The sequence below is a fragment of the Lathyrus oleraceus genome, chromosome 6 (assembly GCF_024323335.1).
Source record: "Lathyrus oleraceus cultivar Zhongwan6 chromosome 6, CAAS_Psat_ZW6_1.0, whole genome shotgun sequence".
Classification (NCBI taxonomy): Eukaryota; Viridiplantae; Streptophyta; class Magnoliopsida; order Fabales; family Fabaceae; genus Lathyrus; species Lathyrus oleraceus.
Window position 1 is genome coordinate 75,916,088 of NC_066584.1, and position 27,723 is coordinate 75,943,810.

At 39.7% G+C, this 27,723-nt stretch overlaps 2 protein-coding genes across 2 annotated transcripts; both read left to right on the top strand.

Annotated features, from left to right (window-relative positions):
- Positions 1 to 23,516: 23,516 nt before the first annotated feature.
- LOC127094107 (uncharacterized) lies at positions 23,517 to 24,900 on the top strand. The gene has a single exon (XM_051032976.1). It carries the CDS (start codon positions 23,734 to 23,736, stop codon positions 24,898 to 24,900), a length of 1,167 nt encoding a protein of 388 aa, XP_050888933.1. The 5' UTR covers positions 23,517 to 23,733.
- A 102-nt stretch (positions 24,901 to 25,002) lies between these two features.
- Positions 25,003 to 25,542, top strand: LOC127094108 (uncharacterized). Its single transcript, XM_051032977.1, has one exon. The coding sequence runs from the start codon at positions 25,003 to 25,005 to the stop codon at positions 25,540 to 25,542; it is 540 nt and encodes a 179-aa protein (XP_050888934.1).
- The last annotated feature ends 2,181 nt before the right edge of the window (positions 25,543 to 27,723 follow it).

Genomic DNA, 27,723 nt, shown 5'->3' on the forward strand with positions numbered 1-27,723 from the left:
TCCCTGCGTAGGGGAACTACATCGCCCTGATCTTCACACCAGATGAAGTATGTAGGCAGGAGATTGAGCTGATCTCTCCGGGCGCCCTTTTTTCTCTTTTGTGTGTGTTTGACAGTTATAGGCTCGAGTCCCCGACTCCCTATCAGCCTGTTGTGCTGTTGTGTGCTTGGAAGCCGATGTAAGTCCATCGAGTGGCATTTGGGTTCCAGTGTGCGTGTGTTTGGTTCGGATGCTGATATAAGTCCAGTGATTGGCGTTCAGGCTCCACGTTTGCCTCTTTGTGTGTGTTTTGGTTCGGATGCTGATGTAAGTCCAGTGATTGGCATTCAGGCTCCACGTTTGCCTGCGTCTTGTTTGTCTGTGTGCGTGTCAGCCGAGCTACGAATGCTCTGATTCTTCTCTCGTCCGAGAAGATACGTATGCATAGGATGCGATATCCTAGCGAGCATGTGTTGTCTCCCCAGTCCGAACTACTTCGACTCTGATGTCTATGGCTGATAGACTAAGTAGGCCCAGGATGCGATATCCTGCCGAGTCAGTTTCAGTCAGTTTCTTGTGTCTCTTTCAGCCAGTGTGTGTGTGTATGAGCAGTGTTTTAGCAACCATTTTCCTTCCTATTGTGCGTGGATCCCGTCGAGTACGACGGATGCGTAGGGGTGCTAATACCTTCCCTTCGCATAACCGACTCCCGAACCCATTCTCTTTGGTCGCGAGACCATGTTCTTTCCAGGTTTACTCTGAGCGTTTCCTTTCCCTCTTTTGGGATAAATAACGCACGGTGGCGGCTCTGTTGTTCTTGTTTTCCCGCCGGTTTTTCGCGTGATGCGACAGCTGGCGACTCTGCTGGGGACTGTAGAGAAGTTGACCTGTGCTGGTCCATCTTCCCTGAGCGAGTCTCTCCTAGCGCTCTCTAGGTTAGGGTTTTGGTTGCTTTGTGCTGCGTTTATTTATTGCATTCATTATTTGTTCATTTCATTTATTGTTTGCATTTATTGTATGCATTAATGTTTGCATTCATATTCATTATTCATTCTTCCTGGCTGGTTGTCTGCTTTTCTTTGTGGGGTGGGAGTCAGTTGAGGTAAAAGGTCCAATACCCAGACCATGAGTGAAATCTAGGAAACCTAGGAATAGAGTGATTCATGGGAAGCGGGTGGTGTACGCCACTTAGCGGAACATTGATATCACGAGCAGTTCAGACTCTGATGGGGTATTATCGGTGCATACATCGGGTGTGCACAGGATGATATTCTTGAAAGGGTTGTTTATCCTGCGTTTCTCTTGACCTTACCCTGGCCTAGATAACACCCGTGACTGGGGAGGGTTTGATCATTACAGGTACAGTCGCTGATTGGTTGGTGATGTGTTGGTGACTCTTGGTGCTGATAGTGACTGTGAATTATGGGGCATTTATTTCTGGGACGCCAGAGTTTTGTCCATGGTTTATCAGCAGGTTCCGTTTACTTCGGATCCCCGGGCTGAGTTGAGAGTACTTGTTCAGAGGATCCGTTTTTCACCCGTTTCAGTGGTTGTTCCTGTGAAGATAGTGATGTAATCTCCGGTTCCGTTTATTTCGGAACTCCCCAAGTTGGATTTATGGTGACTTGGTCCCGCAAATTGACTGGTTCAGAAAAGCAGAGGGTCTACAGTTGACTTGGTGGCACAAGGGCCTGCATTCGTGCATTTGCATCATGTCATCTCGCATTCATCTGCATTCAACTCATGTCTGTCCGTACTCAGGGTCCATTATTTTTTTAACTAAGACTCAGGTTGAGAGACATCTGGATGTTAAAAAATTTTTTTGATGAAATTCTATCTGTCTCAGTGAAACCAGAAAAAAGAGGACTGAATGTTCCTAGTATGGACAGACATTGCATGTGTGAGTCATACTAACCCATTTGCTGTTTTGTAGGTTTCAGTATTCAACCGGTGCGCATAGCTTGTCTGTTCAGATAACCTGCTGGGGGTCCACAAATCCAAGCTGATGGATCTTCTCAACGCCGACATCCTTGAACTGAAAGAGATGATGAGGGAGTTGTTCAGTGTTGTGCAAGGACTTGCCTTGGGACAGAAAGCCATGTCTGAAAGATTGGAAAGGATCGAGAAATGGCTGATAGTGGAGAAAGTCCAGGGGAAGGCTCCGTCCTCCGAAGTGAACAAACCTTCTGGTACTGTAGCAAGGAAATCCTCCGACAGTGGTCCGTTCAAGAGGGAAGTTGAGCCAGTTGGTGTGCCCGCAAAGAAAGGACGTAGTAAAGATCGTTATCATCCTTATGCTGCCACTGTAACCACTCCTGTCAGCAATCCACCTGCTCAGCAGCAACAACTGCCACCTCAACAGAAGACACCGAGAGCTGAAAGCCAGGTGAAGAAGAAGAAAGAGGATCGTCAGTTTGAGGAACCACCCGTGACTTACGCCCATCTGTTCCAAAGGTTGATGGATCTTGCTTTAGTACGGCCAAGGATATTGATTCCCATAGAACAGCAGAAGAGGCCACCAAACTATGATGAGAATGCCAAGTGCGAGTTTCACTCTGGGGCACCCGGACACAACATTGAGGGCTGTAGAGCTTTTAAGCATGTCGTCCAGGACATGGTGGACTCCGAGACCATTAATTTGGCCCAGATTATGAAGGGGGATATCAACCCTGCGCCCAGAAGGGGTCCTGTAAAAGTTAAGATGGTGAAGAAGGCCAAGAAAGGATTGGAGATGACTGAGGAGGATCAACTAAAGGTTCCAATGGCTGTGGTCCCAAAACCTCTGGAGCAGGATGGAGTTTTCCCTGTTAGTGATCATTCTTGTGCGATCGTCACCATAGAGGGAAGTGTATCGATGAAAGACACGACCCAGAAGATGAAGGAAGTAGAAATGGACGATGTAAGGTGTGGAGCACCCCGTCTGGCAGTTGAAACCGTCCAGGTAGAGAAGGCCCTTGTTGCTGAGAAAGAGAAGAAGTTGTGCATCTCTTCTTATAAACAAGCTCTGGAATTAGTGAAAAACAAAGGGGCGCAAGGCTGGGGAACGATTATTGACATCGTGATAAAAGCAGACATGTTTGGGGTCGGTTATCAGCCGGGTCAAGAGTCGTCTAGACCAAATAGAGGATGTCGCCCACCATACACCTTCGTCAGTGCAGGGATGTTGGATCCTGGTCATGCCCGTTCAGTGGGTGAAGATGTTGACAGCAACCGCGAGCTTGAGGCGTGGATAAAGTCGTGCGTACCAGGCAACTGGAAGGCCTCCAAAAGCATCACTGTCACTCATTCTGAAGAGTAGTATTTCTGTTTTTCAATTTTTGTTTGCATGAAAGCCATACGTTTTGCCCGAAATGTAATGGTCCATTGTAAGGGCCATCTCATGTGTTTCATTATGCAACATTTTGCATCAGTAATGAATGGATGTTTTTGTAGTTAAAAGCGGTGTTCCCTGTTTTTCATTTAATTTTGCAATTTAAAAAAGGAAAAAAAAAACAAATAAAAATGGCAACGTTTTTTCATTCTCTTTCCTTTTGATTTTGTCTCGTTCCAAAGTGATTACTCTCCTGATCTCACCGATAACGATTTGGTTACACCTCTATATGACTTCGACAATCCAAGCTATCATGCCGAAGAAGAAGGCGCAGAAGATCGTGATCAGCTGGAATTAGCCAGGTTGTTGAAACAAGAGGAGAAGGTGATTCAACCGCACGAGGAGCGATTCAAGATTGTTACTCCAAGCTCCGCCGAGGTTAGAAAGCGAAAAGCTGAGGTCGTTTCAGAGGCAAGTCAAGAGCAGAATGGTAGCCCTTTTGGAAGAGCAGGTTAAATATGTCTGCCTGGTTATGTCTAGATACACCAAGGTGGGATGCCAATGTGCTGGTACACAAGCTACCATCAACAGAAGGCTGTTCTCTAGAGAAGCAGGAGCTAAGGTCAGAAAAGGATGAGAAAGAGAGGATGTGTGTGGGCTGTTAAAATGTGACTGGAGCTAATCTGGAAGATGGATTCCCGGTACTTCACAATGAGGTATTGGTTGATTATATGGCTCAGGTCTCAGTGTTTATCTTCATGGATGGCTTCTCGGCCAAGTCCAGATTGAATTGTTGCCAGATAATATGAAGTAAACCAGGTCCATCACACAAGGGGCACCTTCTTGTTCTAAGTTGATGTCGTTCCGTCACATGAGGCCAGTGCCACGTATCAGAGGTCTACGGTGACTTTGTTTCGTGATATGATTCATCGTGAAAGCAAATGCCATGTTGATGACATGATGGCAAAGTCCCAAGCAGAACAGGGGCATCCGGTAGACTTGGGGCAAGTTGTTTGACCGTTTGAGATAACTCATACTTTTGAGTCTGAATCAGTGCACTTATGGAGTGTTGTCCATCAAGCTACCGAGGCTTGTTGTGAGCGAATCAGAGGAATCGAAGTCGATCCTGCTAAAAAAAAAAAAAAAAAAAAGGGATAAACTGCAGGAACTTCTGATTCCGATGCTTCCCAAAGAAATAACTGTTAATCCGGTACTTGATAACCCTCGAGGGGTCTAGGAGGTGCGTACTGAGTTAGCATGACTAGTCTTGTCGAAAAGAGTATGCAATTTACCTAAGCAAAAAGTTTATCGACTGTGAAACAATACACTCACTGTTCGAAAAAACTTGATGTACTTCGGCATAGGCTGCTCGCCGACTGAGACGGTGTATGCTGATTCATACCACTTTGTGGATGTCCAAAATGGATCTGATCAGATATGTGTTTGAGAAGCTAGTAACAACCCATGGAAAAGGTTATCAACCAAGGAAGTTTGAGGTCCCTGATGAGGACATCTCGAGGTACTCAAATCGAAAGATTGAGAGTGACCGATCCCGGAGGAGGGGTCTGACCCCGAATCCGAACGGATTCCGATGTCTGAGGGGGAATGAGATGAGGTGAATAAGTTAGTGCTTCCCGGATCACAGTTGGTTACACCAACAATGGTGGCTGAACATAAAGTCTGTATCCTGGATATTGAACCTAGGGATGTGCATCTACCTGGGGCAGTGTTTTCCTCACAGATGTGTGAGAAATCAGAGAAGATTGAATGGATGAGGACACAGAATGACACGTTGGGTCCGGCTGAGGAAAAGGGCTGACAGTTACTTGACATGGGGCAATCGTACCCAGTGAACGAAGCATGTTGTTAACCAAGAAATATGACCTCGCTCGTACCACGTGGAAGAGTTGGTTGAAAAGGATCCTTCCTCCTTAAGACGATTGTGGGGCAAATGGACAAACAGTTATGAATGTCCATTCGTGGTCAAGAGGGTCCCATCTGACAGAACCTTGTTGTTTATGACCACGGATGACGACGATTTTCCATTCCCTGTGAATGCGGACGCAGTTAGAAAATACTTCGTGAAAGAAACCCGCTGGACAAAAAAAAAAGAATAAAGAGTCCAGGCAAAAAAATGGGCATCCCGGCGAACCAAGAAAAAGAGAAAGGTTCGGGCAAAAGTTAGGGATAATAAAAGAAAAGAACTGTACACCCGGCAAGTTGAAAACCCGCAAGGGCGACTTGGGCAAAAAAGGGTATCCTGGTGGACTGAAACCCGAAAGGGCGGTCCAGGCAAAAGAGGGATTGAAACGAACAACTGCGTCCAGCATGATCGTTTGTGCTTTAGATGACTTGGATAGTCTCCGACAGAGATCAATCGGAAGCGTCTTATTCAGAAGACAGAAAATGTGAAAAGTCTTGAGGGCATATGAGGTGTAACTGAGTGGGAACCCGATGAGATCACAGTTTCACGTTGCCATTAGGATAGATTTTTTTTATGTGTGCAATCACCTCTTTCCAGGGTTTGCTTCCTGTGTGTTGCTCAATTGTGAGCCATCTTTTATTCCAGTCAAATAAAGCGTGTGTTCGGTCAAATAAATTTTGTTTTGTGTCATTACTGTTGATTACGAAAACATCTATTCATTTTGATAAGAATATTTGCATTTTTTGAAACATAGAGGTCCCTTCTGATGCATGCTTGAGAGTTTGAAATCTGGAAATCTTACTTGGAAGTCTGAGTGACCTAAGTGTTGAAATATTAGAACACCTGGGGCATACCTGGGGCACGATTTTATCTGACGATCTCTTGTGCAAGTGCTGTTAGACATCTTCATTCACTTACCAGTGGTAATTTGAACCTTTTTTGACAAGAGATCCCCTCAGAGTCCAACCAGGGGCAAGGGATAGATGAACCGTGAAAAGACGGTGAAGGATTACGACAACGATCCTGGAAAGTTAATCAAGAAGACTCTTCAAAGTCTGATGATTGGAAAGTATGTATGAATCCCAAGAGTTCAAATCTCCGTGAAGTACAGACGAGTTGGGAATACAAGATGATGGAGCAGAAAAGTCCAGAAGAGTCTGGGAATTCTTAAGAATGGAAAGTCAACACTATGGGTGGATGATGGATACTAGTGTTCGACAAGTCGACCGACATCCCTGTCAAACAAGCTGTATCTCCCCAGAGGATTGAGAGTGCGATATCCCTGGCAGATTCGAGATCGCTGTCTCCTCAGCAAGCCTGAAGGTTATCACCTCCCCAGCAGGGGCAGGAGCAGAATGTTCCTCAGGGTGGAGGACGTCTCCCCAGCCCAAGCCAGTATTGAAGCTATCAGAGTTATTTCCCCTGAAGAGATACCTGTGGACAGTACCTTCTTTCCCCAGCAGATCTAAGGATTGCTTCTCCCCAGCAGGCCTGTGCTTGCAGATTTCCCCAGTTGAGGATCCCCGCTGAGCGCCTGGCAGTTATTTTCCTCGGGAGCACCCCAGTGGAGTTTATCTGTAGACCGTTGGTGTGTTCCCCAACAATTGGTTTTGTGATGCTATCATCTCCAGTGTGGCCGTGAGTGCTTATCCCAAGCAGGTTTGTGGGAATTCATCTCCAGTATGGTATGACGTGCTATCATCCTCGACAGAGTTGTTACTCTCGCCACTATGGTTGTTCTCTCCACTAGGATTGTTCTCCTCAGCAGAATGGTGTGGTTTTTCCTCAGCAAGTTCCCCGAGTGGAGCGGGTCTTATGAAATGCATCACCAGCAGTGATTCTCCTACATATGGATTGGTTGGGTCGTCCCTAGTGGAGTAGCATTTATCTCTCCAGCAGAGTTCATCCTACCAGTGGATTGGACGGGTTTTTGTAGTAGACTGAAATCTGCATCCCCAGCTAAGTTGATTCTACCTATGGACTGCATGGGTTATCCCCAGCGGATTAACAGATTTTCTCCAAGCAGAGTTTATCCTATCTGAGGATTGGTTGGGCCTTTCTCCCAGTGATGTCGCTGTACCATTCCCCAAGCAGAGTTCTCCGCAGAATATTTCCCCAAGAGGAGTCTCCCCACAGAGTCAGAGTATCTGATCATTTTGGCTCCCTAGCCAGGGTTCATTTGCATTTTTGCATGTAGTAATCATTGCATCTTCAAAAATCGCATAGCATTTCCATTCATAAATGGAGCATTACGCCATAGAAAAATTCAAACATATGCATTCATGTGTTCGAAACCCCATCAAACCGTATCCCCTGCAGAGACGGATTTTTGTTCAACCTGTACAACGCATTTGCTACAGTTGCTCCAGTCAACATTTGGTGTTTATAATCCCCACAGAGGTTTATTTCCTCACCTGTTGATGACAGAAAGTTTGTTTCTCCCCAGTGAGACCTCCTGCAAGTGTTCAGCCTAGCCCTGTCATCTTGAGAATGTCAGTATACCCTGTCAGCACCCGGGTGTGTTGTTTCTTTGGTGTCGGTAAACACCATCTTTCGGTGATTTCCAGTCATGCGTAAGTGTCTGGTCTTCTTTGATGTCTGTAAACATCATCTTTCGATGTTCGTGACGTCGTCCCTCTCCCAGAAGAGTTTCCTCCTCTCCGTTGGTGTCGATAAACGTCGAGTTTTTCCTAGTCATCCGATGATGTCTAGTTGTGTCGTTCCCCATGTGGACTTACCTCTCCGTTGGTTTTGGTAAACGTCGAGTTTTATCCCATTCATCCGTCGATGTCTGGTCGAGTATTCCCATTCATCTGTAAATGTCTGGTCGATCTTTTTGGTGTCTGTAAACATCATCTTTCGATGTCTGTAAACGTCGAGTATTCCCATTCATCTGTAAATGTCTGGTCGATCTTTTTGGTGTCTGTAAACATCATCTTTCGATGTCTGTAAACGTCGAGTATTCCCATTCATCTGTAAATGTCTGGTCGATCTTTTTGGTGTCTGTAAACATCATCTTTCGATGTCTGTAAACGTCGAGTTTTCTCCCATTCATCTGTAAATGTCTGGTCGGTCTTTTTTGGTGTCTGTAAACATCATCTTTCGATGTCTGTAAACGTCGAGTTGTCCCGTTCATCTGTAAATGTCTGGTCGATCTTTTTGGTGTCTGTAAACATCATCTTTCGATGTCTGTAAACGTCGAGTTTTCTCCCATTCATCCGTCGATGTCTGGTCGAGTTTTCCCATTCATCAGCAGATGTTTGTTTACCTCTCCGTTGGTCTTGGTAAACGTCGAGTTTTTCCTGGTCGTCCCCAGTTGATTACCTCTCCGTTGGTCTTGGTAAACGTTGAGTTTTTCCCATTTTGTCCGTTGACGTATGGTTGTATCCCCTCCAGTCATTCATTAATGTCTGTTTACCTCTCCGTTGGTATCGGTAAGCGTGAGTTTTTCCTAGTTGTCCGTTGGCATCTAGTTGTGATTTCTGTTCCCATTCATCGTCGTTGTGATGTCTGGATGTGGCCGTACCCTTTGAAAAAAAAACAAAAAATACCCAGTAATAAGTATCAAATCCCAGTGGACGTTTCCATTGGTGGATCCCTGTATTGTGCAAATTTCTACGGTTCTTGGTATTCAATCCCTGTTTACCCTGAAAGTCTGACAGCCGTTGCTCTCATCCATTCGGGTTCCCAGCTGATTGAATAGGGGCAGCTGTAGCACCTCAATTTTGCACCTATCATTGTACATACATTTTCATATTAGGTCATAGCATATCATGGTCCATTGCATAGCATTGCATTGCCTCTTTTGCCTCAAGTGCAAGCCAATCAAGGAATTAGGTCAAACTGATCAGGAGATCAGTCAACCAAGCAAGCAAGCACAATTCTCAAGGAGCCAAGGCCCTAGGGTTGGTCCAACATGTTCACATGACTTGGGGGTCCATTTGAAGTGTTTTAGTCAAGGATTGGATGTTCAGAAGTCATCAGTCAATGCACAACCAGTCAGAAACCCTAAAAGTCAACTGTTGGTCAACTGTCCATTTAATCAGTGATTTGATGAATGGAAATGGTTTGGGAGATCTTATTCATGACCAAATAGTCTTCATATATCATGTCAAACACCATCATGGAAGAATTTGAAGCCAGATCAGAAATTTCCAAAAATGGAAACTGGACCTGTAACTGAAACTTACCAAAAATGGAAAGTCTTGATCCTCAAACTTACATCATGATACAAGCTTCAAATGAATTTTTGCCCAACATGAAAGTTGAAGATCTTGTTCTCCCATTTCCAAAAAGTCCAAGAACTCTCAATTACCATGTGTGGTTGGCAAGTTATGATCGAATCGATTTCAGAAATTCTTGAACTTCAAAAGGCCATATCTCTCAAACCATTTGGCCAATTTTGGTGGGGTTTTTTCCTATAAGTCACATTTGATCCCCTCTTTCCAAAAATATAAATTTCATGAGCCAAAACTTCACCAATCAAAATGGCATTTTTTGACTTGTCTCATTTAAATTCAAGTTTGACCAAGGGTTGACTTTTTGATTTAGCATTCTTTAAACCACTTGGCCATTGGAATATGTTCAGAAATATCATTTAAAGTATGTTTGCAAGCTCAATTATGCAGTACATATGGCCATTCTCTAACTTGCTTGAAATTTGGACAAAAGTACAAGTTTCACCAAATTCATCTCACCATCTCATTGGACCATGCTTGGTACCTCTCATAGCAGATTTTTAACATCATTTTTCTGTCAATTGGAACCTCATTTGCAGCCTAAAACCAACAGAAAAAAGGCCATTCCCTACTTGCTTGAAATGTGGCCAAAAGTACAACTTTTACCATACTATCCATGAGCCATGCTTGGTACCTTCAAACAGAATTTTAGGAGATGATTTTCTGTCACTTAGGAACCCTAATAGCAGACACACAAACCACATTTTTTGACAGCAAAAAATAGAGAACTTCATTCATGCTAAAAATCACTTTTGGCCATTTTTCTAAAAAACCTGTCAAACTCCAAAGAGAAGGCATTGCAAACAATACCAAACAGCAGATATTATTCATCGTTTTGAAAGGAGATAGCAGCCACAAGCCAACACATTTTGCAACAGAAATCACTCATCCTAAAAAACTTGATTCACCTTGCTTTTGCATTTCAGAAAAAGGCTGTCCAAAACTCCAAAGTTACAAGGTTTTGCCTTACTACAAAAGCAACAAGACAGCAGAGTATTCCATCCTTTTCTGTCATGGACAAACCCTGCTAGCAACCATACACAGCAAGATCAAACACTCATTTCTCTCAAGCTTCATTTTACACTTTTGAAAAATCTGCCAAAAAGAAACTCAAAGAATCACAAGCAAGATCCAACAGAAAATCTTAACCTATTTTTTGTCAAACCAAACTCAGAATGGCAGCCACAAACCAGCAAAAGAGCCTCTAATCTCATTTTCACATTTCATTCAAAAAAGCCACAAAATAGCTAAAACATGACAACTCTTGTTCTAAGCATTTGTTGATCAAAAGAGCATTGCAAACACATCTCAAATATCACATAGCAAATGTCCAAAGCCTCAAAACCTGTAGAAAACCTCAAGAACTCAAAATCACTTTTCAACTTGTCACATTGTGTCAAATTTGCATTTTTCAAAGCTACTTTCACTCTCAGGTCATTCCAAGCTTAGCAAATTAGTTTGTCATGGTCCATGGGGTATATTGAAGCTGTCTCAAACCACCATTGCTCACTGTTTGAAAATCAAAAACATCACCATTCTCAAAAATCAAGCAAAACCAGTTCAGTGGCCATCTTCATTACCAGCTTGATTCAAGTTCAAGTAAGGTGTCAAACAGCTTGCCTTGGACCCTTTGAAGCTATTTGGATACCTGTCAAGCATTGAAAGCATCCCCAGCATCACATTCAACATTGCCCTGTCCAGTTGGGATTTTGAGAAAAACCAAGCATCCACAAGCCAAAGTACCTTCATCATTCATCATTTGGGACCTTAAGGGACATCTGTTTCAGGCCAAAAGCATCAAACAGCCATTGCATCTCATCTGCCTTTCCACTTTGGTAAAAATTCGACTTCCTTGTTTATTAAAATTGATACATGCTTTGGAAAGTTCCTTTTATGCTGAGCTCAACAGTGGTTTTAGTTTTAAGAATGGTTTAGTGTGTAGCAAGTTATGTTAAATTGAATGTTGGTGATCCAAACTTGTTTTGCTTATTTCTTATCGCCCAGCTCGATTTAATGAAAACCAAGCCTGGATTTGGATCATAGGTTGTTCGCTGATTTGATTGATATGCTCGTTTCCCATTTCTGGGAATTTTGTTCTTCATGATGAAGAACACGCACTGTTCCTTCAAACCCTAGGGAGATTTGCCCAGAAATCTTGAACCTCCATGCCTTGTTACTGTACCCGCGCCCCAGAGCCAATCAAATTATTTCATTTTCTGGACCGAAACGCAGCGCTTTGATAAGTGGATGGCTTATTTACAAAAATGCCACAGCGTGCCCTAATTAGACCATTAATCCATGTTGTTTTGCAATCTTTATTTCATTTGATCACCAATCTTGCAAAAATCATAACTTGTTCAATTTTGATCCAAAATTCATGGGACTTGTTGCATTGTATTCACATAAATCTCTAGTTTTTTATCACATATTTTCCAGATTTTTTGGATGGTTGATTTTTAATTGTTATTAGGGTTTGTGACATGTGACCAATTTTTGTACACTTTGCCAAAACATTTGTGAAATGATGATACTTTATCCAATGGCTCCCAAATTTTTTGTGCTTAAACTAGACACACTCATGGTGATTTTGGTATAGAGTTTGTGAATTTATCATTGCTGGTTTGGGAGTTATGAATTTTTGAATTAGGGTGTGACAATTTGTGTCACACCATTGATGTCCAACTTCATGATTTTTGATACCATGCTTCTTGACCTCCAATGGATCTGATATTTTGCATGAACCTACTCTTGTATGTCTAGTTCACATGTGAATTTTCTTGGAATTATTTGTGGCATTTCCTAATTGTTTGAGATTTTCTCCCCTGCTTGGTCATATGTTGACTTTTTGTGACACTTGTTCCCATTTCATTTGTGAAATTCTCATACTTTATTAGATGGACATGAAATTTTACATGAGATAACTAGACATCCTCATCTTTGCCATGGTTTTAGTCCCATTCATTTATCATATGCCATCTCTGATTTATGAATTTCTCAAGTTGATGTATGTTTGGTTGACTTCATTGAGCATGTTCAAAATTGCTTTGACTTTCTGATTTTCATTGACTGCCTTCCATTTGTCCAAATGAGATGAAATTTGACATGCTTACCATGCTTTGGGTTGTGATTGATCATGATTTATTTGGTGATTTTTGGAAATGTTTGAGATTGCTTTTGAGTTAAGTCTTGCTGTTGACTTCTGTGAGCTTCTAAATGCTATACTTTGACCTAAATGGTTCATGAAATGATGATAGTGATTGATATGGATGTGAACCCAATTGGTTGTGTTTCTTAATTGTTTGAACATGATTTTGGATGCTTGCCCTTTGCTATTTTGACTTTCTTATTCTCTTTTGACCCTAGGCTTGTCCTAGTGGTCCTGTTACTCACCTTTGAGCTTGTGTTTTCAGGTTGACCAACAAATGACCAATGAGACCCTTTCTTTTGATTGAGCTTGCTTGATTATTCTTGACTAACTTGTTTGTTTTGTAGGTTGCTTGGCTCACATGCCTTGAGCCTTGTGCCTTGCACATTCATTTGCTTCTGACTGACTGTTGACTTCTGTTTCTTTTTGCTTTATTTGAGGTTGTATACTAACGTCTGCTTGACTATTTCAAGTGCTTTTAGTTGCTTAGTTCCTTGTGAACTTTTTGCTTTGCTTTGCTTGTATAAGCAATTTGCATTGAGGTATGTCTCTTCTTCTTCATGTAGTCTGGAAGACCTGGCCTGTTACTTGGCCAGGCAACTGTCTGAAGTCCTCCTTAAGAGGCAATGTCTGTGGATGTTTAATTTTGTCCTTGCATAGAGTCAAAGACCTCCTAAGTGAAGAGGCAATTGGCAGAACCAAGGGATAAGCAACCTATCCCCTGCTATTCAGTGTGTCATCTGTTTTGCTCACACCACTGTGTTGATGCATTGTAGATACAAACCCAAGATCTTGTACAATTGTACAGTTGAGTCAGTTTTAAATGTGTAGAAGGGTTCCCACTTTCTGAACCCACACATTCTTGTCTTAAGCTCTCCCAGGCCAGGGATAAGAGCTGTGAAGTCTTATCTTCACTCACCTTTCATCTGCTTCACCTTAGTCTCTCAATGGCAAGGTTAAGAGCACATTCACCCAGTTCCAGAGGTTTGTTTGTTGAGGTTGATATGACCCCTCGACTAAAACCTAACCCTTGTTTGAGCCCCTTGTTTGTGTATAGTGTGTGCTATCTGTGCTTGTATGTTTGTTTGACTTGCTTCCTGTGCAAGTTAGGGTTAGTTTAGACTTGCTTCCTGTGCAAGTTAGGTTTTGCTTGGCTTGCTCCCTGTGCAAGTTAAGTGTGTGTGTGGCTTGCTTCCTGTGCAAGTCATGTCTAGGATAGGCTGGCTCCCTGTGCCAGTTAGCTAGAAACCTTAACTTAGGGATGATTTTGCATGATAACATCTAGGCTCGAGTCGTAGTCTCCCTAGTTGTGTCTCCCTCTGTTATCTGGTTAGGCTAATCCTTTGTCCCTGCGTAGGGGAACTACATCGCCCTGATCTTCACACCAGATGAAGTATGTAGGCAGGAGATTGAGCTGATCTCTCCGGGCGCCCTTTTTTCTCTTTTGTGTGTGTTTGACAGTTATAGGCTCGAGTCCCCGACTCCCTATCAGCCTGTTGTGCTGTTGTGTGCTTGGAAGCCGATGTAAGTCCATCGAGTGGCATTTGGGTTCCAGTGTGCGTGTGTTTGGTTCGGATGCTGATATAAGTCCAGTGATTGGCGTTCAGGCTCCACGTTTGCCTCTTTGTGTGTGTTTTGGTTCGGATGCTGATGTAAGTCCAGTGATTGGCATTCAGGCTCCACGTTTGCCTGCGTCTTGTTTGTCTGTGTGCGTGTCAGCCGAGCTACGAATGCTCTGATTCTTCTCTCGTCCGAGAAGATACGTATGCATAGGATGCGATATCCTAGCGAGCATGTGTTGTCTCCCCAGTCCGAACTACTTCGACTCTGATGTCTATGGCTGATAGACTAAGTAGGCCCAGGATGCGATATCCTGCCGAGTCAGTTTCAGTCAGTTTCTTGTGTCTCTTTCAGCCAGTGTGTGTGTGTATGAGCAGTGTTTTAGCAACCATTTTCCTTCCTATTGTGCGTGGATCCCGTCGAGTACGACGGATGCGTAGGGGTGCTAATACCTTCCCTTCGCATAACCGACTCCCGAACCCATTCTCTTTGGTCGCGAGACCATGTTCTTTCCAGGTTTACTCTGAGCGTTTCCTTTCCCTCTTTTGGGATAAATAACGCACGGTGGCGGCTCTGTTGTTCTTGTTTTCCCGCCGGTTTTTCGCGTGATGCGACACATCTATCAGAGCATGACCCACTAAGGAACTACACTAGACTCCGAACATTAGCTTCTACTCAACTCACTGCTCGTTACCTGAAAAATAGTTGTAAGGGTGAGTTCCTCAATCAATATAATAAGCATTATAAAACATCATGTAATGCTAAGTAATTTAACACATTAATCACCCTAATCAGATCATACGTTCAGCAACGGCAACATCAACTAAAATCATACTCAACTCAACCACAAAACACACGTATAATATTGGAATACATCCATTCATATTATACGCCATACAATACAAATGCAATGAGACTCCATGCATGCGGTACCGACTATTTGTGAACATATAGTTCAACCTCACCGACCAAATCCAGGTACGGCTACCAAGCTCACTAGTCCCACTCATTTGAGACCTAGTGACTCACATCACTAATTCCTCACCATGGAAATTAGCTACCACCCCAAGGGCTATGCTATGCACGCTAAATCACCTAGCATGCAACATCAACAACAATCCACAATAACTCATCACTAATTCCTCACCATGGGAATTAGCTACCACCATAAAGGCCACAACATGCATGCTAATCACCTAGCAATGCTACATCATCAACAACAATTCAAGAATAGATATATGCTCACACTCTAAGCCACAAAACAGTCTATTCATCAAGGCACACATAACTGATACATTCACAGCATCACGTATACTATCACACATCAGCAGTATTTTATCACACAAGCATATCATATCATGCCAAATAACAACCACAGTATTAGCACACTCTACTAATACCTATACTACTCAAAACAACGGGAAATGATCCCTAATATATCATACATCATCTGCATTACGTTACTCAGCTGAACAGTTAAAAACTGCACAACAATAGCTCAGGAAAATCACAATCCTGCCCATACGCGTACTGCCTAGTCCCATACGCGTATGGCCCATTTCCACGCCAATCCCATACGCGTATCACCTGTCTCATACGCGTATGCTACGCGTACCACTTCCCCATACGCGTACCAACAGAGACCAATCTACATTCAAAACATCATCTTCCTCATCCATACGCGTATTGCCTAGTGCCATACGCGTACCAGACCATCTCATACGCGTATTGCCTAGTGCCATACGCGTATGACCAGAAACCAGATCTCCAGATCTGCTATGGCATTCTCTGCTACGAGATCTATCCAATTCAACCTTCCACAGTCCAATTTTACACATTATTCATTCATATCCCCTAACACAATTCATATCTTATTCAATCTCACAAATCCTAACACTATTGCATCTAATTCCTACGAATTTCCTTCAATTTTAATCCAGATTCGTTCATCCCAAAAGTTCACAATTTTCAGCACAATTATTCCAATCAGAGGTAAATCAATGGTTTATCACTACCCATTACATATTATCCCATAATACCCATTAAACGATGATAAACCCCCCTTACTTGAGTTAATCCGGCGAATCTTGCAGCTTCAAGCTCTTCCTCTCTTCAACCCTTGTTCTCTGGTTCGCTTTGCCCTTTTTCCACTTTTCTGTCTCTTTTCCCTTTTCACGTGAAAATAACTCTTTTTACCAAATGGAACCTTTTTACTGATTTCTACTTTTATATTTTCCAATAATTATAATAAAATAATCCAATAATAATAATCCCAATTATTTAATTAAATTAATAAATATCTTATTAACTTAAATTAAATAATTATCTTATTTTATCGGGGTGTTACAAAACCTGCGCACAAAGCTAGAACGGCCTCTATGGACTTTCTTAATGCAGACATTTTGGAAGTGATTCCCCTGTCAATCATTCCAGGCGACGCTCCTGGTTCATCCTCCACTGCATGCCATACTCAAGGTAACAGTTCTAATACTCATATCTCTAAGGATGACATGCATCATACTGATCGTGTCATTAGAAATCTTGTCACGAGGATCCTAAATGAAGGACACTCTGTAAAGGGAGTTTCTACTCCTCTATCGAGAAGGGATCCCTCTCCTGAGGTTGGACCTCACAATGAGAAAGATGATGATTCATCTAGGTCTGCAAAAGATATAGTTGCTGAAGGATTATGCTCATTAGGGAAAACCTTGCCTAGTAAGAAATTTGTAGCATCACCTACTGCCAATGCTTCTCAGTCTAAGAAGCATGACTCTGCTAAGAAGGTGATTGACCTGGAAGATGAGAGCTCGGATGATGAAGATGATAAATTGCTTCATCACTTGAAGCCAAGTATAGCTAAGAGGATGAAGACCAAAAAGGGTAGGTATGTGGCTGAGATGATGACAACCAAAACTGCTAAGAAGGCTACTGTTGTAGGCCCCTCAAAGTCTTGGAGTAAAGTGGAGGTGAAGAAGAGAAAAGTAAGAGAAAGTTCTGACTCAGATGAAGATTTTGAAGAAGATGTCCATGACATCCCTCCTGTTAAGGAGACAACAGTTAGAAAATCCCCTGCAAAGGTTGTTGCTGTACACTTAGATAATATTTCCTTCCATCTTGAAGATGGAGCAGCAAAGTGGAAGTTTGTAATCCAAAGGAGAGTGGCTGTGGAGAGAGAACTGGGCAAGGATGTTGTGGAGGTTAAGGAGGTCATGGACCTGATTAAATCTTTTGGATTAATGAAAACTGTTACTGGGTTATCTCAGTGTTTTGAAGGTCTTATTAAAGAATTTGTGGTGAACATCCCTGAGGACATTGCTGATAAAAACAACAAAGAGTTTTGTAAGGTGTTTGTTAGAGGGAAGTGTATTAAGTTTTCTCCAACAGTGACTAATAAGTTCCTAGGAAAAGGAACAGAAGGTGCTTGTGAACTCGAATCCACAGACAATGAGGTATGTAGGGAAATAACTGCTAGACAGGTCAAGCAGTGGCCTAGCAAGAAGCATCTCCCTGCTGGAAAGCTAACTGTGAAATACGCTATCTTGCACAAGATAGGGTTAGTAAACTGGGTACCAACCAATCACATCTCTACAATCTCAAATGCTCTTGGAAGGTTCATATTTGCTGTTGGAACCAAGCTGAAGTTTGATTATGGTAGGTTCATGTTTAAACAAGTTGTCAAACATGCTTCTACAAATGCAGTAAAGCTGCCCATAGCTTTTCCCTCATTAATTTGTGGGATAATCCTGAGCCAGCAACCTGGAATTCTGAGCACAAGTGATATTCCTAGTAGAAGAAAACCTCCCCTGTTAGTTCATTACAAATTATTTGAAGGCAGTCACGTCAATGATATTGTCATGACATCTGCTGCGAAGAAGCCAACCTCTCAAGGTGGTCTGATTGCTGAATTGAAAGAACCTTGTAAGGAATTGGAGACTGGGATAAGGGTAGCTAAAGCCAGGAAAGAATCTTTAGAGGTTCTGATTGATAGCTTGGAGCAAGCTGATAGAGATAATGTTGGACAAGCCAAGGAAACAGAAGCCCATACCTCTAGTGAGAGGTCTGAATCTCAAGATAAATCAAGTGGCAGTTCTGGTTCTGAAGCTGATGAGGATGCTAGCTCCTTTGACTGAGTTTTGTTGAAGATTGCTCCCCACTTTTATGATGACGTGATGTTCTGGATGTTCATGTTTTGATGGATTTTTTGGCAGTCATGTTTTGATGCCTTGATGTATTTCTTGGGTTCTTTGTGATTTCTCTGGATTCTTTTTTATCTCAGCTTGTTAAGCTGTGTATATTTGTGGTTCTGTAACACCTAACGTTATGTTTTGACATTCTATGTGACATTCTCTTTGACTAATAAACATTTATTTTGTCTCATTGGTCTCTTTGGTCTCTTTTGGCTAAAAAGGGGGAGAAATAGCTAAAGGAGCTGTAGCTAAAGGAGTTATGCTATAAACAGATGACAAATGATGTTGAAAAAGATGTTTTGTGTAGTACAAGTGATGTTAAATGTGATGTCAGATGGGGTGGTGGTTGTTACAGGTGTTGTTGAAGGAGATGTATGTGTTGAACAGACTGAGGGGGAGAAGCACATATGTGTTTAATATGTGTTTACTAGTTGCTATTTTAGCTAGTAAATGTGTGTTTTATTACTTCTGCTGCTAAACTGCTGATGTGTTTTACTCTTGTGAACAAATGGTCTGATGTATGTTTTAGCCAAAATTTGCCAACGGGGGAGTTTGTTGGTTCTATGTGTTGGCAGCAATTTTGGCAAAACCTAGAGTGTTCATAAGTTGTCACAAATGTTGTCTTGACATAAGATAACATGTACCTGCAGGGTGTTTAAAATGTGAATATGCAGGATTTTACTGAGATGTCAAACCCGATGTCATGACATCTGTATACAGAACATTCAGTATGAATGTTATGTATTGTGTGATTGCGTTTTTTATGCCAATCTATGAGTGATTGAAGAGATGATTGAACGCGTCATTCAATAAGTAATTACAACCAGATTGACTTATTTTACAACGAGATATTATCAGCTGTCATGAGAGATATGAATGGAAAATAGTTTTAGGGTTTTATGATGTCCAAGCCCAGCCTAACACTTCTATAAAAAGGGCATGGAAAACCTGGTTTTATACACAAGAAATAACGAACGAAATATTGAGAGAGAATAAGGGTTTTAGTCTTGTGTGGTTGTGTGCATTGTAAGCCATTCATTCATCCATAGATGATTGAATTGGACTGATTTTTGAGTTGTAATTTGTCCACTATAAGCTTTGAAGCATGAGTGTGTGTTTACTTGATTGAAGCTTTTAAGCAAGATCAAGTATGTGTCTTTGAAGAGTGTCTTATTTTCATTATAATTCTTGTTTTATATCACTGCTGTGATTGAGGGGGAGTGAGTAGGATCTCATATCTAAGAGTTCTTAGGAAGAAGTCACACGGGTAGAGATTAGGTGAAAATACTGTAACTTGAAGTTATTTACTGAGAGTCTTTGAACTAACTCTGTTTAGTGGATTTCCTTCGTGGCTTGGTAGCCCCCAGACGTAGGTGAGTTTGCACCGAACTGGGTTAACAATTGCTTGTGTCTCTTGTATTATTGTACTTTATCTTTTATCCTGTTTATATTGTTCAGATATTAGTGTCGTGACATTACCTTCGACATCTCATATCTGATACCAGAATTTCACTCATATTTCCCATTAGCAACCAACCAAGCAGTGAACATAGATTTAGTGGTACTTGCCTTTTCTAAGATATTCTCCATTCGGTCAAAATCAGTGTAGTAAACTGCTTTCTCACCTATTAAATGATAGAAAATACGTCCAACAGTCGGTCTCCTTCCATGAATATTGTAAGCATAACTTCGCCAACAAACTTCACTCGGGAAGACATACCTATAATCCAAATACTGTTTGATCTCATCCACACGGTCTTTCTCGTTAGCTATAACTGAATTAGAAGTAATTATTGTTGTTGTAATTCTGTAATAGCCTTTATGTATATAATTGAAAAGACATTTGATAGATGTACTTTGGTTACACCATTCCATGTTGATATGGGCATGGTATTTCAAAAGTAACCTTGTATTGTAAGGTACAACACGATGATTGTCCAATGAGATGCCATTCTTGCAAATTGTGTGAGTGTTGGATCGTCTTCTATAAAGTGGATAGCGTCCTGCATAGATTATTGTGACCTCATTGAATTTTTTGGGAAAGTATTTTGAGCATTTTCTATTTTTCATGCACAGAGATGTCATCCGCGACAAACCATATGGTCCATGCATCATGTGTGCCTTGACCAAGCTGTATAAAGCAGGATGAATTAGAGGGTTCGGAGTCTCTGCACAAATGATGTTATATATGTCAAAAGGTGTCAAATATTTTCTCTTATAGTGAAAGAATATTAAAATAAGAGCATGTGGAAATCCTCGCTTTTGAAATTCAATTGTGTACATAACTGTAAAAGAAACCAAGTGGGGAGCTTAGAACTGATATAATGAAACAACATGAATTATTATGAAAATATTAAAATAATAGTGAAGATACCTACATGCCAAGACTTTGCCTAGGACATGAAGTTTGGTAATATCTGTCATCAGTTCATTGAATTTTATTTTGAAAGCTTTGGTAATGATATTTGGTCTATCGTGCGACTTTAAAGTAGTGTTTGATAAAACACGCGAAATTTAAGGCCAAGCCGGATTGCAAGTAAATATTACAAATAAATCAGGGAATCCCAACTTAGTTGAAATAGCCATACCATCGAAATAAAGCTGGTCTATGTATCTTTTGCTTCCACCGAAAGGCGACGACAAGACAACTCGTTTTCCTCTTTTTGTTTGTTCCGTTTGGCTACCACTACCACATTTGTTTAGTTGGTTTAATAACCATATATTTCACCAACTTTTAGGAAGAGACGCCAATCCAATTGGCGACTCCTCTTAAAATTTGAATGGAGGCGCCAATTAGATTGGCTAGGGCACGTGGTGCAGTCAATCCAATTGGCGCCCATGTGTATTTTTACAAAGGAGGCGCCAATTGGATTGGCACCTCAGTATAAAATGCAATATTTTTTTGTGAATCATTTTTCCACATCTCATTTCATCATTTGGCAATGGTGTTCGTCGTCGATACGGAAAGGTGATTTATGCGAGAGACAAACATCAGATGCTGATGATGTTCTGGAACATCACTACGTTCAATCAACTGAAGAGGGAACTGATTCGTTGGTTAGATGGGAAAATACCAGAAGGAAAAAAAAAGAAGTATTGAGAGACTCGACAGTATCTTTGGTTTGGTGTGAATGAAAACTGATAAGGATGCTAGGGAAATGATGTTCGGTCGAGATGACATCAATTTGATTGTTGTAATCAGTTAGAAATATTTCTGTTTTCAGTTAGCTTATTTTGTACTGATGTTTGTTATGAACCTCGTTGTAACAAAAACTTTATGATATATAATGATTGAAGGTTACAAAAATACAATATTACAAAAAGCTTATGACCTAGATGATGCTCCTCGATTGAGACAATTGTTCTTGTTGTGTCATGGTTGACGACAGATACTACATAATCTTATCATTTTATCTGTCGAATCCATTTCTGTCCTGATACGTGTGCTGTTTGGCGTTCCTTTTTTCTTTCTACGCATCTCGTCGTTGTGCCAAACTATATCACCTTCTTATGGAGGCCAATATTCCTCCATTGATAGCACTGAGAAGCTTTTATTATAGACATTCATGACGGTGACGGTCTTATACACATCAGATAAATGGTTGTAAGCGTCATGATGAGTATATGCGCCCCTCCTCAAACCATAGCCAAGAAACCCAAACCTCACAAAACCAAAACCTCCAACAACCATATCTCTACCAAACACCCCAACAATCTTTCCAACATTTCCTCGACGCATCATTCACACCCATGTATCCCTTCAACCGTCCCGGTCGCCCACCAATGAGTCAAACACAACCCAACTACTCTGGCATGAGTCATGAACTCAGCTACGATGGTACACACTCGATGCATACTGAAGACTATGCCGATTTGTCTGACTATCTCAACAGACCATCTCTTGTAGTTGGTAGTGACGCTCCTGACCCCTCAGATGCTCAAACACCAGTGGTGAATCATCAACGTGGATTAGGGCCACGGGTTAGGGTAGCTAGGGGATGTGGGACTGGACGTCGGTTAGGTGATCCCGGTCATCACCATTAGGCTTTTTTGTGTAAACGAATTTTTTTATTAATATCAATTGGTCCTATTTCAAAATTATGTATCACATAGACCGTTTAACAAAAAAAAAACATTTTACACTGAGGTGTCAATCCAATTGGCGCCTTCTCTCAAGTGATACACATAGGCGCCAATTGGATTGGCTGCACCATGTGCCCTAGTCAATCCAATTGGTATCTCCATTCAACTTTTAAGAGGAGTCAACAATTGGATTGACGTCTCCTTCTAAAAGTGGGGTACTTTGAGATTTTTTTTAAAAACAGGATTATTTTAGAAATTTTCTTGAAAGACAGAGTTATTTTCGTAAAAAAATCTTAAAATGGGTTATGTCATTTTTTTAGGGACCAACCTTACTTTTATATTAATTATTGTTTCCTTCAAAATATTCGAAATTAAATTTATTATTTTATAATTATCCATTATTTTTCTTTCCCTACCCACTACTGAACTACTCAATCATTTTATTTTCCATTATGTCTTTCAATTACCACTCACTAATCTATACTTATATTAACTGTGATTTTACTTTTTATTATTTTATGTGAAGATATTTAAATAATATGATTTGCATGTTGAACTATTAAAATATAAGTTCATTGATATTAAACTTTAAAAAATTATTCTCTAACTACGTTTTCTATATTAAAAACAATACTGTCAAATTTTAATTAAATTAATTTCTTTTTGGAGATATATGCTTAAAACTATTTTAATTTTTTTAAATAAATTGTATAAATATTTTAAAAACTATAATTGAATTATTTAAATAATTATAAAGTATAAATAAAAAAATTAAATGGGATTCATTAGATCCCTCGAATAAATAGGATCTTAACGTTATAAGACTTAAATTCTAAAACAAACTAAAACTTTTAAACTTAAACTTAAGGTACACAATACTATTTTAGAGTTCAAATTGAAATATTTAAATTTATAAAAACATATCTAAATTATATTTCGTAAAAGCATCTGATAAAATAAAAATGAGTATAAAAATAATTGGAGAAAAAGAAAACATATTTAAAGCGTGTATTTTGCAACAGCATTCTAAAACTATGTGACTTTTGTCTTCTTCAACTACTTTTTCTCCAACAAAATAGAAACAAAATAGCTTCATCTCACGACACTTCATCAATAATCTTCAATCTTCCTTATCCAACAAACACCTAAACCCTAGTCTTATCCAACAAACACCTAAACCCTAGTCTTATAAATCTATGTTAATTCCCTTCCTTAAACAAACAGTGAACCTCTGTTGTTTTTGCTTCTGCTACCGACTCTAATAGTTCAATATCTAGTGAGGATTCAAGATAGAAATATCGATAAATATGGTTTTGGAACATGGAATTTCAGTTGATGGAGAAGATGCAAATGAGTATAGTTTGTGTGATGACGTAAGGCCCGGAGGACTCTACCGTTTTCTTTGTCGCCTGGCCAAAACAAAAGGCAATGATGTGGTTATTAGGAGTTGTACACGTGAAGCAGAGGCTAAGAATAAGAATATTTTGAAAGAGGAAGCTTCTGAAGCAATTGCTAGATTTTTCTACCATAATGCCATACCGCCGAAGCTGGTAGAGAGTAAGGAGTTTATTGCTATGTGTGATATGATTTCAAGACTCGGCGTTGGATTTAAGCCACCGTCTATCAATGACATCAAAGAGAAATATTTGAAGAAAGCAGATAAGCCGATAGATAAAGCGTTGGAAGAACACAAAGCCGTATGGAAGATAAGAGGTTGCACTATAATGGTTGATGCGTGGACCGACAATAAGAGAACTACATTGAACTTGTTCGCCAACAGTCTAAAGGGAAAATACTTTTTGAAGTCTATCGATGCATCTGATATGTTGGAATCTGACACGCCTTTTAAACTCTTTAAAATGATGGATGACATTGTTGAAGAGGTTGGAGAAGAAAATGTTGTTCAAATTGTGACGGACAATACACCATTTTACAAAGCTGCCGGTGAGATGTTGATGGAGAAGAGGACTAGGTTGTACTGGACGCCTTGTGTAACACACTGCATTAAGATGATATTGGAAGACTACGAACACAAGATACCGATGTATGAAAAGACAGTTACAATGGCTAAAAGAATTACAACCTTCCTTTATTCGAGGGATTCTATTATTTCTCTATTGCATAGTTTTACAAAAGGAATAGATTTGATGAAACCGAGTATTACTCGTTGCATTACGTCTTACTTAACTTTAGACTCTCTATATGAGAACAAGAGAGCTTTGAAAAAAATGTTTGAATCCAAGGAGTGGAAGTCAACTCAGTTTGCAAAAACCAGTGTTGGAAAATCAGTTGAAGATGTTGTTTTTGACCACGAGTTTTGGAAAAACATTTTGATTTGCTTAAAAGGTGCCGATCCTTTGATCGGAGTGCTTCGTTTGGTGAATTCAATGGACAACCCAGCCACCGGTTTTATTTATGAGGCAATGGAGCAAGCTAAAGTGGAGATAAGAAGAAATCTTTCCATTGAAAGGTAAATTATCGGAATATTAATTTTCGTTTTTATAATTGAACTTTTGTTTTGTTTTTTTGTTTGAGCTGTGAAAACTAATTTAATTTTCTCTATCTTTTGTAGTTTTATGCCTTTATGGAAAATCATTGATGAAAGATGGGACAAACAACTTCTCAACCCTTTGCATGCGGCCGGCTATTTCCTGAACCCTCAATTTCACTATTGTATTGGATTTAGAGATGATAATATAATTAGGCGTGGTCTACATCATTGTATAACAAGGATGGCGGGCAGTCCGGAAGAAAGAGCTAAGATTGAAATTCAACTTGATGATTTCGATAAGCGGGCAGATCTTTTGGGTGATCCTGTTGCTATAATGACAGCAGGTTACGAGATCCCGTCAGTATGGTGGGCTGATTTTGGAGGCGGACTGCCGGAACTCCAAAGTATTGCGCTTCGTGTATTGAGTTTGACATGCAGTTCTTATGGAGCTGAGAGTAATCAGAGTGCATTCAAGAGAAGAAATCTTTGGAGACAGGAGAGTGGTAATGATGATGGAGAAGAAGAAGGTTTAGATGCGGATGACTTGGAATATGATATGATTTCTGATTTGCATGGCGAATATGCTAACAGAGATGAAGATCAAATAGAAGCTTATTGGTGTTAATGTTAAAAGCTTAATACTATAGCTTTAGGTTTTATTTACTGATAGATGAATTGTGTATATGGATTTTGATTTAAGTTTAATGAGCTGTTTATACTGAGTTTCTTATTTGTGTTATTTTATATGGTTCCTGATGTTGATTCTATATTTCTATATGTTTGTTACTTGCTCATGGTTCAGCTATGTAAGCTCATTCTCTGCACTTATTTTGATAGTTTATGATATCCTTTAATTATTTTTTGATTGTGAAAGAATTGGAATGTTGAAGGGAATGCAGTAAGGGTGAGATTATGGCCTCATCGAACTCACAATCATAGATTTCAATGTAGTAACTGTGACATTTATATCGTTTAACTTCTCTTGTCCTGATCACTTGTATGGTTGAACAAAAGGATTGTAAGAAAACAATCACCGTTTCATTCGAATGTGAAATACTGAAAAATGAGAAAGCTGAGATGTTATGCTTGGTTTGTCTTGAACCAATGCTGCAGTAGAGAAACCTTGGCCGTCTGAGTCTAATTTTGCGAACCTTATAGGATGTGTCATGAAGAATTATCAAAACTTATGGAAGCAACTAAAGGACTTTTTAGATAAGAAGTTTATTAGGCCTAGTGTGTCACTATATGGTGTTTACCAAAGTTGTTGGTTGAGAAGAATGATAATTCTATGAAGTTGTGTGTAGACTACCATCAACTAAACAATAGTGACTACCATCTTCTACCTAGGATATATATGAAAATTTAATTATTAGCAGATGAGAGTTTTGCTCAATCTTTGATATAATCTTTTTGAACTTACAATCAAACTATTTTGTTAGACAATTTACGAACATGATTCAAAATTTTGCTGGAGATTTCATAAGTGAGGTTTCTCAATGTTTGTTTTGTCTTTTTTTTAAATTATTTTTATAGAGTAATATAATTTTGTGTAAAAAATATTTACAAATAATTTTTTCATAAAAATTTGGTTTGAATCATTATTATTAAAATGTTATTTTAGATATTTTATCATTTTATTGATATTAAAATTTTAAAAAATCATTTAATTTTAAAATTATTTCAAATAGATTTTCATAAAAATCATTTTTAAGATACAACTTTTTAAAAAATTACGATTTCGACTATGTTTTGATCTTCAATAATATATGTTTATGTTATACGAGGACAAAATTTGTCTTTCAGTTTAGAAAAAACGAATTTAAAAACTTATAATATTTTAAAAACTAGATTTATAAAATTCATTTTTAATAACAAAAAAAATATATTTTTTAAAATTGAAACAAATAGGAAACTTCCAACATTTGAAGAACAAGATGCATCAGTGGAAGTCAACTATGAACACCGACGATATATCCTGGTTTTCCTCATAATCTGAGAGTACTCCAGTTCTCTTACACAATTAGAGATTTTAATAAGTGTTAGAACCTTGTACAAGTCTATCTTAACCACTATACACAAGTTACTAATCTAATCAATAAGGAGCACTCCCTTATGGTTTTACAAAGTAGAAAAAAAGAACAATCCTTCATTTTCACTCTCTTGTTTCCAACAGTCCAGGACAATGAGGTATACACAAATCTGAATTTTGTAAGATATTTGAAATTGTAAGACTTTTATCAATTGATAGAATTGACCTTCTCTTTCAAGTAAACAATTCACAAGATGTTATACACAAAGTGTTCAGATTAAATAAGATGAAAATTTTATGATTAAGTGAAAATGAATGAAAAGAGTTTCAATCAAAAGTTTGTAACACACGACACTTTGTTTGAAAATGAAAAATATGAAGCTTGAATTATAATGAAAGAGGTGAAGAAACAAAATCTCATATGGCAGGTATTTATATCAGCATAACATCTATCTAAAAAAGTATGTAATCATGAAACAATGTCATGATTGAAAGATGTATTTTGAAATTCATTAGTATTAGATTTTAAGTGAAAAAATATCACTGCTTCAGTGGCAACCGGTTAACACATAATCTTAACCGGTTACACCTGAAGCGTTTCCTGAAAATTTGAAATTTGTGTTTGTGTAACCGGTTAACGGTTTTGGTTAACCGGTTAATAGAAACTGGTTAACCCGTTACGCCTGATGCGTTTTTGAAAAAATAGTTAAAAAATTTCGTTTGTGTAATCGGTTAACAACATAGTGTAACCGGTTACACATGATACAAAATTAAAAA